At 36.1% G+C, this 17,839-nt stretch overlaps 1 protein-coding gene across 3 annotated transcripts in view; it reads left to right on the forward strand.

The window, feature by feature from the left end:
* Positions 1-17,839, forward strand: part of LOC109112073 (protein FAM13B-like) — a 51,630-nt gene that overhangs the window by 13,727 nt on the left and 20,064 nt on the right. For all 3 annotated transcript variants that reach the window (XM_042738625.1, XM_042738627.1, XM_042738626.1), the window contains exons 3-7: positions 146-326; positions 2,697-2,906; positions 3,820-3,997; positions 5,624-5,768; positions 11,730-11,845. In XM_042738625.1, coding sequence (XP_042594559.1) covers positions 176-326; positions 2,697-2,906; positions 3,820-3,997; positions 5,624-5,768; positions 11,730-11,845 — 800 coding nt within the window. In that variant the 5' untranslated portion in view covers positions 146-175. The remainder of the gene's footprint in view (positions 1-145; positions 327-2,696; positions 2,907-3,819; positions 3,998-5,623; positions 5,769-11,729; positions 11,846-17,839) is intronic.

Raw genomic sequence — 17,839 nt, forward strand, 5'->3', positions numbered from 1 at the left:
GTACATTACTTAACTTAATTTGTACTTAAGTACAAGGAAAATTACAGACTTAAAAATATACTCATAAAAGTACAAGTACACGAAAAAACTACTTAATTACAGTAACGTGAGTAGTTGTAATTCGTTACTTCCACCTCTGGTGCAGACGGACTGAAGCAGCTAGGCTGTGGAGGCGATGAGGAAGAGCCTCAATACTTCCCTCAGCGACTCCCTTGGCACGGCCAGAGTGTTCGGGATCCCCCTGGAGGAGGTGCAGCACAGCGGGCAGCCAGGACATGAGGTCCCCCTGCTGGTCAGGAGCATCGTCGAGTACATTGAAGAGCACGGTGAGTCGGGGGGAAACCTGGTGATTCATGGTACGTTCTTCCTAGCCTTTATTAGTTTTTAACTGGCGTCACTGATAGCAGCATCATAGTTACTGAAATGACTCCGGGGATAGAAATGAAGACCAGAAAGTGCATATTTATCATTTGAATCATGGTTTTATGAGGTTTCCGAGCCATTCAGACAAATTAAAATGTTAAAATTCATGTTCAAGAATACATTGTCATCAAAGAATGTAAGATTACTTACTTTACATTCTTTATACATAGATTACAGTATTCAGATAATTTGAGTTTGTTGTGGTTTTCAAATACCGTGCTGTTGTGTTTTATTGTGTTTATTTTAGGGCTGTCAAATGATTAATCACGATTAATCACATCCAAAATAAAAGTTTTGTTTACATAATATATGTATGTGTACAGGGTATATTTATTATGTATATATAAATACACACACATAAATTATGCATTTAGAAAATATTTACATGTATATACATTTATATATTTATATTCTTATATTTTATATTATATATATAAATATATTTAATATATAAACATAACATATTCTTCTTAAATATATACATGCATGTGTATGTATTTATATATACATAATAAATATACACAGTATACACACATTATGTAAACAAAACTTTTATTTTGGATGTGATTAATCGTGATTAATCATTTGACAGCCCTAGTTTATTTATTTTTTAACTTTAATTTAGTTGGTTTTAACTTCAGGAGTCTGTGTATCAAATATACATTCCCATCCAAAAGTTTGAGGTCAGTAATCTTTTTTTTTATTATTATTCAGTAAAGACATGTTAGAAAATATATCAGACAAATGCTTTTCTATTAATCAAAGAGTTCTGAAAATAAAATCATGTTTTCAACAAAAATATTAAGCATTATCACAGTTTGATAATTCATTTCAGCATAAAACCAAATCAGCATATTAAAATTATTTCTGAAGGATCGTTTTACACTGAAAACTGGAGTAATAATGCTGAAAATATATTTTAAAATAATATATTAAAATAGAAAATATATATAAGTAGAAACTATTTAAAATTGTAATAGTATTTCACAATATTACATTTACAATTAATTTATTGAGCAAAAGCGATTCATTTTTAAAAAATATTAGAAAAAAATTCTTACTGACCCCAAACTTTGGAAGGTTGTGAAATTAGTATGATGTGATGTCATCATAATTGTGCTTATATGCCTTCAAAACCCCCCAAAGTCTTTAATCTCAAATACGCAGCAAGGTTGTGTAACACATATAGCTGTATGTAGCTGCTACATAAATAGTTTAAATAGTTTTGTATTAATCAAAGTAGCACAGCATGCAGAGCATGACATTTTCATCTGATAAAGCCCAAAATGTTGTTTGGTTTGACTGTACGATAGGAGTGGCTTCCCTGTCCTCCCTGATCAAAGATCTACTTCCTTTATTGTGCAACATCACAGAGTTAAAAGCGAAAATAAGAACATTTTTCGGCCCAAGGCTTTTATAATACCACTGTATCAATACAGCGAGTCTCTCACCTAATAATTAACTGCGGCACGTAGAGACGTAAATGCCGAGTCCTTCACGTTTTACTCTTTTTCAATTACTGGTATCTGCAAATAGCTGAACTTCTCACTCGCACATCCAGCAGACTGTGAGAATATTTTAAATTCTCTTTAAAGAGACGAGGACTTCAGCCTGATGTTTAAACTGCAGCACAGGCAGGATGTTGAAACTGCGGCTTTGAGCGGCTTTAGCCTCCGCTGTTGTCTCCAAACACCAGCTCTTCCTCTCTGAGTTCAGCACACTGGCAATTCTCCTCCACCGTTTCATACAGAAGGATGTTTTTTGTACTGAAGCTAATTTAGACATAACAGCGAGCGACGCTGTGGCTTCCCCTCATGCTGTGCAGAGTCTTATATACACACACAGAGAACCAGGATTGGGAACCGAGACAGACCGGCTAATGCTGATTTGCCAACTGAGCTTTTAGAAAGCTTCTGATCTGATCTGATCTGATCTGGCAGAAATCTAGAGTTTATTTTAAAAGTGCTTTAGTCAAGAACCCAGCCGTAAAAATATCCATTATGGGTTTTATTCTAAACATTTGATTTGAAGAATGTAAATTTGTTCCGTCGTGAAATTAAAATATGCCACAGTTTGTAAAAAAAATAAATAAAAATAGGCAAGTCTGTTTCATTATCTCATAGATGGCAGAGGGAGAGAACTGATGTTATCATGCTAAGGGATTACGAGTTTAACAAGCAATGATTCAGCGATCAGAGTCTCTTTGGTGAGATGTCCATACGTTATTCTGCCCGTAGGTTTGTCTAAGTGAGCTGTGTGTTTGTGTTTTGTAGGAGGGCTGCACCTGGGTCTGTTTCTAGTGAACGGGAACGCAGAACGCGTGGAATGGCTCAGGCAGCGCTACGACAGCGGCGTTGAAGTCAACCTGGAGAAGGAGGCCGACCTGGCATCCGCCGTCAGCCTGCTACGCCTCTTCCTGCAGGAGCTCCCCGAGCCCGTCATCCCTGCAGGCTTACAGGCGCAAATAATGCAGCTCTATCAAGGTGGGTGACGCTCTGTTACCCTACCAGCTGTCCGAATGGGCTTGAAGAGATAATTCACCCAAAATGAAAATGACCCCATGATTTACTCACCCTCAATCCATCCTAGCTGTATATGACTTTCTTCTTTCAGACGAATACTTTCGGAGATATATAAAAAAACGTCCTGGCTCTTCAAGCTTTATAATGGCAGTGAATGGAGGGTTGAGATTTTTAAAGCCCATGAAGTGCATCCATCCATCATAAAAAGAAAAATGGTGGAGTTTTTCAATATAAGCCAAGAGGAGACTGAATGGTTTTCCTTTGCTGTAAATGAAACATGGTTCTGGCGAGACTAGCATATTCTCTCACTTACGCTACGCCTGCATCCTACGTCATCCTCTCTCGTGAACACTTGTAAGACAGTTAGCAGAAGTTGGGTTTGCGGTTTATGAAGTTTTAAATATGGATATCATTCTTACACAGACACATTGATTTATCTCAGAAGGCCTTTATTAACCCTCTGGAGCCGTGTGGAGCACTTTTCATGATGGATGAACACACTTTTTTGTGCTTCAAAATCTCAGCACCCATTCACTACCATTATAAAGCTTGAAATAGCCAGAACATTTTTGAATATAGCTCCGATTGTATTTGTCTGAAAGAAGAACGTTATATACACCTAGGATGGTAAATCATGAGGTAATTATCATTTTTGGATGTACTATCCCTTTAAGTTGCATCTCTCTGCAAACGCTCGTTTTAACTTCTGGAATGTTCTTGCAACTTGTTAAACTTTTAATATGATTGCATCATCAAAGCACGGCCATAGTCTTTCACGCCTTTACATCAGCCAGCTCACCTCCTATCATAATAAATGCACGTCCCTCTGAACTTCTTCCTCGTTCTGACCATTGGTTTGTTTGCGCTCCTTTAGACTACAGCAGTGAGGAAGAGCTGGGCAGAAACATGAAGTACTTCCTTCAACAGCTGCCGCAGGTCAATTACAGCTTGCTCCGCTTCCTCTGCCGATTTCTGTCCGGTGTGGCATCTCTTCAGGAGGAGAGCTGGAGCATAGGAGCTCTCACTGCCGTCTTCGGGCCAGACATTTTCCAGTAAGATGCTTTTATAGTTTCTGATAATTCATATCAGCTATTTTGCTTGCAGAAGAGAAAATCATGTTGGAAGAGCGAACAGTCATTTTTTCCAGTGTAAGACTATTTATACTAGTATATGCCCACACAGAATCTTCACAGTTTCGATTGTGTGGGAAAATCTTAAATAGGGTCAAATGATAAACAGAGCTAAGATGAATTCAAAGGGCAGGGAGGATGATGTTGATGTTGACTGTCGAATCAATTGTGTGGCGAAACGTGACAAAATTAACGCTGAAATGTATAATTTCTGCACCATTAGGGGACGTTCACACAAAACGCTCAAAAAGCTCACACTGCTTGCCCCGCCTCCGGGGTCTTCTCATTGGTTCACTCTTTTGGAACTGACATTGATGAGTGATGCTGTGTGTAAAAGTTCAAACGTGAGCGAGCGAGATGTTGCAAAAGACGCGAGCACAACGGTCATACACATCCATCTAGCGTTTACATAGAAAAACAATGTAAAAACGCGTTCTGTGTGAATGGCCACCAAATGGAATAACATTAAGTTTTCAAACTGATTCCCAAACACTCGTTTCCTGTTAGACAGCCAGACAATCTTGCCCCAAACTCGCACAAATGACATATTAAGCATACAGTACAGGTCAAAAGTTTGGAAACATTACTATTTTTAATGTTTTTGAAAGAAGTCTCTTCTGCTCATCAAGCCTGCATTTATGTGATCAAAAATACAGAAAAAAAAATGTAATATTGTGAAATATTATTACAACTTAAAATAAGTTTTCTATTTGAATATACTTTAAAAAAAATAATTTATTCCTGTGATGCAAAGCTTAAATTTCAGCATCATTACTCCAGCCTTCAGTGTCACATGTAACATCCAGTCTATCACATGATCATTTAGAAATCATTTTAATATTCTGATTTATTATGAGTGTTGGAAACAGTTCTGCTGTCTAATATATTTGATGAATAAAAGGCATTTATTCAAAAAAAAAAAAAAAAATTATAATAATATATATTCTAATAATATATTTCCTTTACTATCACTTTTTATCAATTTAACACATCCTTGCTGAATAAAAGAATTGATTTTATGAAAAAAAATAGAAAGAAAAAAAAATGACTGACCCCAAATTACTGACCAGTAGTGTATATTGTTATTACAAAATATCTATATTTTAAAAACATAGCTTCTTTTTTTTTTTTTTTTTTTTTACTTTTTATTCATCAAAGTATCCTAAAAAAGTATCACATGTTCTGAAAAAATATTAAGCAGCAGAACTGTTTCCAACTTTGATAATGAATCATCATATTAGAATGATTTCTAAAGGATCATGTGATAATGATCCTAAAAATTCAGCTTTTGCATCACAGAAATAAATGATAAAGTATAATAAATTTAAAAACAATTATTTTAAATTGTAATAATATATCACAATATTACATTTTTTTTCTGTATTTTTGATCAAATGAATGAAGGCTTGATGAGCAGAAGAAACTTCTTTCAAAAACATTAAAAATAGTAATGTTTCCAAACTTTTGACCTGTACTGTACATAGAAGAAAGTATTTTACCATCTGAAAATGACACACGTTTAACCCAATTCCGGTCTACGTTCTGCAGTTTAGACACAGATGCGGAGGATCTGAGAGAGCAGGAGTCGGTCAGCCGTATTCTGGCAGAACTGCTGGAGAACCAGGAGGAGTTCTTCGACTCGGAGGACGACGACATTTCCACCACCAATGACTACAGCTCCATTAATGACCAGGTGAACTTTCTTTCCTAAGTGCTTCAGCAGTGCTGTTTTTGACATTAGTGCTGCTCATCTGTATTCACACAAGATGTTGTGAAAAAAACGATGCTATTTATTCAAAGCCCGGAAAAATTTATGACAAGGATGCATCATTCAATCAACCACTGATCTCTATCAGATGATATTGTGAATCGCTGCATGCATCACACAATACACGGACACTAATTATGAATGAGTTTTTGTTCCTGTGGCTCAGTGGTAGTGCATTGCATTAGCAGCGTAAAAGTGGGTTCGATTCCCAGGGAACACATTAGGTAAAAAATGTTAGCCTGAATGCACTGTAAGTCGCTTTGGATAAAAGCATCTACTGAATGCATAAATGTATTTGTATACCACTTTTTATGATACAAATCATTGCAAAGCAGCTTTATAGAAACTAGTAGTAGCTTATCAGTGGTGACTGTGTCAGATTGAAGTGCATATGGCAGATGTTTACAGCCTGTTTATTTAGAAAATAAATCACATGCATATAAATTGCAGCGTGTCCATTTTCACATGTAATTATAGTAATTCGGCTGAAGTGCTGTCTGATTAGAGATAAAAACGAAAATGCAAATAAAATGCAGAAATGAATTAAACAAAAAATACATTAGTGATGGTAATTCTGTTGCATATGCAGTACATTTATCCTGGGGTAGCATCAAAGTTGTACGTTTGTTTTCTAGATTAATAATAGGCTTAGTGTAAGTCGGTATTAGCTTTGTTCCTCATTAAACACTTGCCCAAACCTTGCAAATGCGATATTGTGATTTGAGTTTTAAAAGGCGATTATATACTTGCGCTCTGTGTTTGTTTAAAGCTTTTAAAATGTGTGGCGTTTGCCCCAGTGTCAGGTGGAGGCAATGCTTTACACAAGCAAATGTGAAGCACAGAAAAAGGAAAAGCAGTGTTAGAAGGTTATGTCTGCAGTGTTATGTAATAGACTGAAATCCATCCAAAGGCGTGTCTCCCGCGTTCGGTTTGCAGACTGCTGGTTCTCTCACAGTCATTTGTTTTAAATCTCATTTGTATGACACTCACATCCTTTTAAGGAGCTCAAGATTTCTTACAGCACCAGACTTTACATATCTGGTTTCTTCATATCCCTTCTCTCTTAAGTCAGACTGGCAAAAAATATCAAAAAACAATACTAACCACAAAAAAAGAGCAAATAACCTTTTTGTGCAAAGACAATACTAACCACAGTTACATACTTGAGTGATGTAAGTTTGGTTCTGGCACCTGCGCTGGTCTTTTCATAACAGGCAGAAATTTACAGACCTGGGAAAGGTTCATCTAAGCAACATAACCTGGAGAGCTGCCTTGCTGTCTAATCTCTACACAGGCAGCTGCCTTTTCAGTCAACACCTTAGCCATCATTAAACTGCTCAAATTAGTGATTTGAAAAGCTTTACATAGACATACCTCACAACTGATTCCAGTAGACTGCTGCAGGGGTGATGTGTTTTTATAGGCCAAAAGACAGAAATGAGTTGGCATTTCATCATTTTGGGGGGTTTTGAATGTGTTTTGGTTAAATACCAAAAGTAGGGTATGTGGTTAACACAAGCTCAAGATATTTTCACATTTAATTCTATGACGTGAAATACTTCAGTAATACCTCAGTTGTGATAAACATTAAATATCATCACACTTTTTTTAAATAAAGAAAAAATTAAATAATCATTAATGTCAGTTTTTCAATGTACTTAATTTCAGCAATAATCCAGAAGCCATCGAGAAAATTCTATTGGGTTTTTGTCAAGGGAAAGACTTCTAAAATTCTATTGGGTTTTTGTCAAGGGAAAGACTTCTGTACTGTAACTTCCAGGTTGGCCTACGAAATACATCATCACTGCAGCATTTAATAGTATTCACGTGCATTATGTAAAATAGTACAAGTGCGGTCACATTCAGTATAGTTTTGTGGGCAAAAAAATGTCCATTGTCTGTTGTAAACTTGAAGCTGGTGCCAAATCTGAGTGCGGAAATCTTCCAGCCTGCAAAGATTCCTATTGATATTACTGGATTTTGCACGCAAAAATAGCTAAAAACAGTAAATGTAACTGTACAATTTTGCTGCCAGATTAAATATTCGGGACCAGGCCTTCACATCGACGATACCTTAAAATGCACACTACGTACGAAGCTCATTAAGTTTTGGACTAGAGCTGCGAGATAGTTGGGCCCTGTGAAATCAGTTTTATTTTTTATATTTATTTATCTTAATTCCATTTTCTTTCCATTTAAATAGTTCCGGACTTTTATTAAGGGTTAAATTAAATTGTATTAATCAAAAGCATGTCTAATTAAATAAAATCATGAAACTTATACGATTTAATATCAGTTTATTAAAAGTTGCCAAATTCTGTGTTTAAGCATGTCTTATTATTTGAATGCATAAAAACTACTTAATTTATTAAAATGTATTTTTACAATAATAGGGCCCTATGACATTTTTATTTGTTTTTTTCAGAAATTCCATGTTGTTTATTTAAATTTTTCTGGTTATCGAATGAAGCCATAAAACATTCATTTAATTGACATTTTAATCAAATGAAAATTAAACTTTAATTTTTTGACAAACAAAGGGGGTTTACAACTACAATTAAAACATGGATGAAATATTGTGTGATTATTAGTGATAGTATTTTTGATTCATTTATCCAAAATTTGACACATTCTGTGGCACTCTGCATTATAGAGAAAATTCTATTTTTATGATTGGATTCCATCATTCCGTCTGCATTTTCATAGGGCCCTTCCTAGTCTGCTTGTAGCAGATCCACAGCCTCTCTTGAAGGATAAATCAGGTTGAAACTGATCTTACTGGTTTCAATGGGTTCCACTGCAGACACGCTTAGAAATACCAAACATTACAGTCTGCTGAAGGTCCTGGCATAAGAAACAGAAGGGACAGGAACAAATGTAAGCAGCATGGGGAAGGTCCTGGGTGACCTATCTGGATTCAGGCCAGTGCTAAAATGAATACGGGCATAAATCACAGATTTATTTCTAAGTGTGTCCCGCTTGAGAGACTCTCCCAAACACTGCTCATATGCCTCACCCAGGGCTCATTGAGATGAGATGGACTTGTGTTATTGTCAAGGCTGCCGTCATTTAGCATTAAATAAAGCATTCTGAAGTGGCAGGGTTTGTTACATAAGTGCCTAAGATTAGATCATTTTGATAATTGCATATTACTAAGAGATTGGACTTGGGACAGAGGTGGACGATGTTCTGTCCATATAAGGATGCACGACTTATTATGAGCCCTTGGTGACCGTGCCCTAATCTCCCTAGCAACACTTGCTGTTGTGTGTTTATCATTCAAACTCTGAAAAGGTTGTGTCCTTTTGTTTTTCAAATTCCTGTTTCCGCCCTGAAATGTTCAGACCAGTTGTGGCCAGACACAGAAATAAAGCAGGTCACCGTGCAACGCTGCAGATCTTTGCACACACAGTTGCTGAGCCTGTTTTTCTGTTCCTCAGAGACTGTGAGAGGAGTTCTCCATTCGTGTGGGTTGTTTTTCCTCTTCCGTTTGTGTGTGTGGTTGACAGTTGTTTTTACTAATTAATGAAGAGCGCCTTTAATTAGAGTCTCAGTCAGCTCTCTGCTGTTGGTTTTTGTATGCAGATGTTGTTGTATAATCTGGAGGCGGCACATTAACAAAGCCTATGAGGCCAAACAAAGGCTGTTAGGAGTTTCTGCGTGCTTCAGCTTCTTGGAGGTATTAAAACATCACGGATGAAGCTGTGAGGATGTTTTCCCCACGCTGGCTGCAGCGTCAGTGCTGAAGACTATGTGTGGTCGTGTTTTGAAAGCAGTAGTTTCTAATAATGAAAACAGTGAGAGGCAGGGGTCATTTCCTTCACATCTGCAAGTTTTACTTTGTTGATTTTCTTAAACATCTCAGTTTTTGTGTCCATTGAGACATCTAAAAACAATTCTACATCAGTCCACAAATTATTAATATTAATAATAATAATTATTATTATTATTATTGTTATTGAATTATAACAAATAGAATAACAATGATACATACTTATACTTCTTCTACTACTAATAATAATTGTTGTTGGCTTTATTATTTTTTGTTATAATAAACAATTAATAGTAATAATTTTATTAGTATTTTGTTATTTCATATTATTATTATTAAGTTATAAGAAATAGAATAATGATAATACATACATACCACAACTAATAATAATAATGATTATTATCATTGGCATTATTATTAGTACAATAATGTATTAGTATTTTGTAATTTTATATTATTATTATTACATCAGTTATTGAATAATAATAAAACACACTACTACTACTAATTATTATTGTTGTAAGCATTATTATTAGTTATAATAAACAATTAATAATAATTGTATTTATATTTTGTAATTTTATATTATTATTAAGTTATAAGAAATAGAATAATAATATTTACTACTAATACTACTAATAATAATAATAGTTATTGTTGTTAGCATTAGTTATAATAGACACAATTAATAATTATTGTATTGGTATTTTGTAATTTAATTTTTTATTAAGTTATACAAAATAAAATAATAATAATACATATTACTACTAATAATAATAATATTAAGAATTATTTTTGTTGGCATTATTATTAGTAATAATAAAATGTATAATAATTTTATTAGTATTTTGTAATTTTATTATAATCCTCATCATTATTATTATTATGCATTTAGCCACTGATGTTATCATTACTATTATTCATTCTGATAATTAAAAAAAAAAAAAAAAAAAACAGGAGGACAAATCATTACAGACATTACACTGCATGTATGTTTCCGGCTAGATTTAAAAGCACATCTTTTCAGACAAAGCAGCCAACTAGCATTTTGCATCATTCAGTACATTTACTTTTATGCTTTTGGCACCTGTATCCAAAAGCAGTTTTACCCAAAGTGACTCAGAACACGTTAAAGTTATACTTTTATGCTAGATCTTTACATAGATGCGCATTTTGAGCTGTGCTGTTGCTGAATAATCACAATGCATTGTCTTCCTGAAAAAAGCAGATCAAATCAAATGGCGAGGTCCCTAAGGATCCCCACCTCTAAGATGTGCAATATAACACTCTAGTCTGGAGAAATATAATGTGAAAGACAGGTAGGATTAAAGATCCTAAAATAAAATGGCTTAAAATTGCAGAATCTGGGGCTGCAGTGTCCAAAAGATAAATGAGAGTGAACCGTGGCTGGAAGCATATAGAGATGTGTGAAAATGCAGCCGGTCTGCACGCTGCATGTGACTCATATCTGCACGGTCGCTCAACAGCAGCCCCGCTCGGCCAATCAGATGTGGAGGGAAATGGTCGCTATGGCAACATGGCAGCAAAACTGCAGCAGATGCGGGGTGCGTTTGATGGTGTGCTAGTGCCAAAGTTTGTCTGATATTAAATACTGTCAGATAGATTTACACACGGATGTGCAGCCTTGACTGACCACAATCACATACCTCAACGAAAACAAATAAAACACACAGACTCTTGTGTTACGTAACGCGTTCAGAACTTCAGGAAAACCACATGTGATAAACGCATGCACTCAGATATACAGTGGTGGCCAAAATGATCAGAACACTAGTATTTTCACCAGCTAAAATTGATTTTAAGTCAATTATTCCTATCTTTTGCTGTAGTGTGTCAATAGGAAATATCATTTTAAAGATTGTATCTAATTAATAACAATGCATCTCCCAGCTGATACCTGTCATAGGTGTGGGGCATTGCATAATCCCTGGAACTGTCATAGGTGTGGGGCATTGCATAATCCCTGGATCTCACAGGGGTGTAAGATGTTGACTTGTAATGTAATACTAATGATGAATTAGACATAAATGCCGCTGGAGTGGTGTCAGCAGGCCTGTGGTGTTCACATTTCCCTCGCTCTCTCACCCCTGCAGATCACCGAGCTCCTGGAGGAAGAGAAGTTGGAGGCTTGTGAGGAGCTCCCACGGGACGGGGAGGACGGTCCCTCCTCCCTGTCCCCTAATCATGCCCATGTCGCCCCCTCCTCCAGGTAAAAACAGTTTTAGAAACATCTTCATCTGGGATCTGTCTAGTCTGAGATCCCTCTTAAGCATCTCCCTGTGCAATTTAATATGAGCTTGTGTGTGTGTGTGTGTGTGTGTGTGTGTGTGTGTGTGTGTGTGTGTGTGTGTGTGTGTGTGTGTGTGTGTGTATTTAAAGATACAGTAACACAAGTTACCTTTACATAACCTCACATCTGTGCCACTCACCACATGCTGGCATGTTTTTCCACCAGCTCTAAATATGAATCATTTGATTTTGTTAACGTAAAAAAAATGTGTGTTCAATAAGGTTTTCTTTTTAAAGAAAGTAATTGATCAAAAGTGACCGCAAATACAATTACACTGTTACAAAGATTTCCATTTCAAATGTGTTCTATTCTTTTGAACTTTCTATACATCAAAGAATTCTGAAAATTGTATCAAGTTTTCCTTGCTAATATTAAACAGCACAGCAGTTTTCAACAGTGAAGATAATGAATTATTAAAATAAATTCAATTAGAAAAGTTGTTAACTTGTAATAATATTTAATAATATTTCTGTTTTTACTGTATTGTTGATCAAATAAATGTAGCCTTGGTGAGACTTCTTTCAAAAACATTTCAAAATCTTACTGCAAATTCGATACTAAAAGGTATGATGCTACAAAATGTATCATTAGTCAGTCTGACAGTTTTTAGTTTGAGTTGATGAGTACATTTGATTTATATAGGCATGTTTTTAGCTTTTGCGGTGTGGGAAAGTGGAAAATCCTGTTCTGACAGTTCATGTAAACAAAATATTTGTATAATTAAGAATGATGTAAGTTAGGCAGTATTTCTGGTTATTTGCTGTGGATTTATCTGTACAAGTTTAATGTTGTACCCTAAATGGGGGTTGACCTAAATGAGTTAAATGTACAATGTTTTTGTGCCAGAAAAATATGCATCAGGTTAAATTATCAATTACATGATCGAATAGTAAGTAGTTTTAAAAAATGCATTTAAAAAAATACATATTTTCTCAGTTGATTTTGTGTATTTAGCTACTTTTTGTTGGCATGTTGTAGTTTAGCTAATTACTTTCCCTAAAGAGTAGCTTGATTATAGTTTGAACATATGAGTAGCTTTTAGGTTTCTCAACACTGGTGTCTCTGACCCATATCTGCCCGCTGCGTCGAGACACATAACTGACCTATCAGCCGTCTGAGCCGTGATCTCTCTTGGCCTTTGTTCCTCTAAAGTCGATCAGGACACACTTTCAGAGGGTGACTTCAAACTCCAGCGTCCTAAATGTCAGATGGCCTTGCCTTGATGCCATGTTATAAACCTAGCACTTCAGAGCCATACCAAGTCAGTGAGTCTGGCATCTTTTTTATGTGTAGCTGTTTTTATAGACATGCTCTAGATTTTAAACGTGGTATGTGAGGGTGTGGGGAGTATGATTAATGGCTGTCGTTAACCTGTAGCTCTTCCCATGAGGGTGATCTGCTGAGAGGTGTCTGGTAAGATAACGCAAAATGGATTGGTAGCATGTTTCTGTCTGACACAAGCTTAATCGTATAGGTGTTTTTGGATTGAGACTAAATGTGACTCAAATCAGTGAAGATAAGGTAACGGTGTTTGGACAGTCGCTCCGTGTTTCAGGTGATTAAATGCTTCAACATTTAATCCTTATAAAAAAGATGACCGTGAAAAAAAGAATACATCAAAACAACACATATAAAAAAACAACATAAATAAAAAATATCTGAAGTGAGACAGATTTATATTCTTGTATTCTATCCAAAAAAAACTTATTTGTTTTGCTCTGCTGCTGTCGTTGGTTTTGTTCCATTAACCGCTCCCTTCTAAGGGTTCTCAGAAGTGAGTTATTTATAACATTCATAGGCATTGCATCATTTTGACGTTGCTTTTATAACAATTTGACACTCTAATTTTAATTTTGTAACAGAGTGTTAAAAAATACATACCACACCAAAATATTGTGCCACTTTTTTTATTTCTTGTTGATACTTTTTAATGTTTTTGAAAGAAGTCTCTTATGCTCACCAAGACTGCATTAATTTAATCAAAATGCAGTAAAATTCTGAAATATTATTATAATTTTAAGTAACTGCCCTCTATTTTAAAATATTTTACAATGTGCTTTATTTCTGTGATCAAAGCTGAATTTTCAGCATCATTACTCCAGTCTTCAGTGTCACATGATCCGTCAGAAATCATTCAAACACTCTTATTATTAGCAGAGTAGTTTCTTATTATTCGTTTATTATTCATATTCAAAAATAGTTGTGCTGCTTAATATTTTTTTGGAAACCCAAGATAGATTTTTCAAGATTCTTTGATGAATAGAAATTTCAAAAGAACAGTAATTAGTAGAAAAAAATTAAAATGATAACATTTTTGTTATAGAGAAATTTTTGTATCATTATAAATGTATTTACGTCACTTTTGATCGATGTGTCCTATGATATAAAAAAATCTTACTGACTCCAAATCTTTGAACAGTAGTGTATATTTATAGTCTGCTTGTTGCAATGCATTCTGACTTTGCTTTTTTTGTGAAGGATACATGCTCTGCTGAGAAAAATTTTACTGCCTATCTTTTAAAAGTCTTTGTGTCAGGAGCACACATGTGATGCTGTAAAATGCTATCTTGGTAGGTTTCGGAACAGAAATATAGTGTGCATTTGTGTTGCATAAACAATGTTCCCCACCTAAACAAGTTCAGACCATCTTCTGTGTGAGGCGAAGCTCCACACGCCCTGTCTGTTTATTCGTATAAGGATCTTGCGTACACTTTGTTAATCCCACCCTCTTTGAAGTGTTTAATCTCCGCACGAACAGCTTTGGATGGCAGCTGCTGCAGTAAGTCCAAGTCAGACACAAGCAAACACCATGATCAGCGGGGAAATGGGCGGAGCAAAGCTGCTAATTAATACGAGCACATCCAAACGCTCCGGGTCTAATAAGCTGTTCATCAGTGCCAGGCTTTTAAAAGATTCGCCCACGGCTCTTTTCAGCACTAAAGCGTTTGGATATTTTTACAGCATTACTTTCCACTAGTTATAGCACGTATATGAAAACATTTGGACATTGTTTTTTTTTCCAAATCACCTTGCATAAAGGGCTCAATAAGCCCCGCCTTGAGAATTTTGCATTATTTTATGGAATTTTTCTATGATTTGGGGATTTATTTCCTATGCAAAGATGATATCCAAGCATTACAATGGCTGTTTACATTGAAGGGAAGGCCACGGCAAATCCACTCATTTCATTGAAAATGGTTTGTTTGGGTGCAAACTAATTTTTAAAAGTATGTCATGACCATTTTAAGGCCAAGAAGGTTTTCACATCGTAAACCTCCTTAAGGACATGGGCCATGTCACGACAGAGGCATACAGGAGCATTGTTATTTTTCTGATGCTGTAATGCTATCTCTAATGGCCTGTCATTCTCAGCAGTAACAGATAGCATTTTATAGCTTTTACGATATGTTACGAGGCATTTTTGCTGTGGCAGGATAGCAAATAATTAATGATTAACTTCAGAGAATGCAATTTGCTTCAAACAATGTGCTATAAATACTTTTCGGCGTGTATTTTCAGTTTCAAATTATATAGTCGGCATGTTTCGTAAAATTGCTTTATTGTCTTATAATTTGGCATGCTTCTCAAATCATCAGTGAAGAACAGGTTATCCAATGGATGTTTGTCCAACTTGCCCCCATTGTGCCCCAGTGGAATCTGAAAGGGTGTCGCACATAAAGCTAAATATAAGCGCTGCAATGTATCCTTCAGCAGCTATGGAAAATACTTTCACACAGCCCTAAATAAGCATCAGTAGATTGGTGTTCTTGAGACATGTTGTTCAGGCTTTGGAACGTGTGAACAGTTTTTGACAGCATTGGTCTGTAGGTGAATGGGTTCGATCAATGCACCGGGTTTCCTGCCAGATCATGCATCCACTAGTATTGGTAGGTTTAGGGTTAGGTGTGGGGGAAGGGTTAGGATTAGAGGTGGGGTTGGGATTAGGCAATCAGATAGCGATTTCAACGAGGGGATGCATGATCTGGCAGGGGTGCAGAATTCGGCACAACACTGGTGTTGTGCCCAATTCTGACCCCTGCTAGATTATAACCCACTAGTATTGGTAGGTTTAGGGTTAGGTGCGGTGGTGAGGCTAGGATTAGGCAATAAGGTAGCGATTTCAATGACAGTGACAGTAACGTGACATACAGCCAAGTATGGTGACCCATACTCAGAATTCATGCTCTGTATTTATCCCATCCAAAGCGCACACACACAGCAGTGAACCCCCAATGAGGGGGTAATGATTTGGCAGGGGGCCGAAAATGGCCATAACACCGGCGTTAGAGTTTATCCAAGGATAGTTTATCCAAAGAATTCAGCAGATCACATGCACCTGCAGAGCTTCTGTGAACGGAGAAAACAGAATAAAACTGTAGGCTTACATAAAAAGGAATATATAGGCCTATACGCTAAATATATTTCACTTAAATCTTAAGTTTCAGTTTATTGGGACATCATAAGGAAAGGAAAACGAAACCAGCGCCTCACTGTGTTGATATGCGAAAGATGCTGCTCAACGCGAATGGAGAACAAAGCCTAGGCTGTTACATAATAAATAATGTTTTAGCGTAGATATGTCGTGAATATGGAAACATTTGGATTTGTGCCAAATGAGAGAGGTAGGCATCAGTTTCACCTTAAATTAATTTGTTTTTGGATTGATGTTTAAATAGACTAAACGCTTTAAATCTACATTATATGATTTGTAGAGAAAAGAAATTAACCTAAGCTCAGAACATTATTCAAACTTTACATTTAAAAAACAACGTTATAACGCTTTACTAAAATATTATCAATCCTGCAAAAAAAAATAAGCTTTTTGTCTCTATACCCCTTGTTTATTAAGCCTAGAACGCTAGGGGTGTAATGGTACACATCTTTGTACCAAAAACCTCCGGTTTGGTATGCATATGATAAAAAAAAATATAGTATTAATTTAACAGGCACTGTTGTCCAAAGTGCTTGTGCATTCGGGTTGTACGTGTAGTATGTTCATTCCCATGGAGATTGCTCATTGATTGACTTTTGTTGAGATTCAAACCTACAATCTTTTGGTTTCAAGCTTAGATCTTCAATCACTATGGCACACTACAGTTTGAGGACCGTGGTATATTGTGGCATTGGAGATGTTGGGACCTCCTGGACAGATCTGTGTCAACACATTTAAGTCTTCACTCTGGATCAAGTCTCCTACTTTTCCCATGCACTCTTATACCGAGCCATCAAAACAAGTGCAGTGTTGACTCAACATGAACTCTTGGCCTGTTTGGTCAGCCATTCATGGAAAGTGTAATAACTCATTTCCACTCCTCTTTTTGAGCGTTACCGCAGGCATCCAGCTACATTTATTGGGTTTCACCCTTCTTTCGACATCCTACCACCTGAGCATGTCGAGCATAACACGCTAGGAAATTTGATACTCGCTGTGACCAAGCTATCAGAGTACATGGCATGAGAACAACATCTGTTTGACTCTGCCGTCCTCTGGATCTCTCTTGTTTAATGGGGTTTCTCGTTCTCATTATATCTAGTCAAAATTACATTGGGAATGACAGCTGGGTCATTTCACTGGGTACTGAAATGGAACCTTCTTATTTTATTTCCAGTTAATTGATACTCTTGCTCATCCTTAGAACTCCAGGAAGTGTGACATGTACTCCATCCGGCTGAGACCAGTGTCTGACCGGTCCGCGAGTGTTAGTTGAGAGTGTGCTGCTTAAAGGGATAGCTCACCCAAAAATGATAATTCTGTCACCATCAACCTTTCAATGGTAGCAATGAAAAAGAAATAATTTCTCTCTTCAAACAGCAAAAACTAAATATAATTGTTTTCATTTACCCTCAAAAATGAAACAAATATTTATTTAATAAAAAACTAAATAAATTTATTTAATAATCAACACTTAAATA

This window comes from Cyprinus carpio, chromosome B14 (genome assembly GCF_018340385.1).
Source record: "Cyprinus carpio isolate SPL01 chromosome B14, ASM1834038v1, whole genome shotgun sequence".
Classification (NCBI taxonomy): Eukaryota; Metazoa; Chordata; class Actinopteri; order Cypriniformes; family Cyprinidae; genus Cyprinus; species Cyprinus carpio.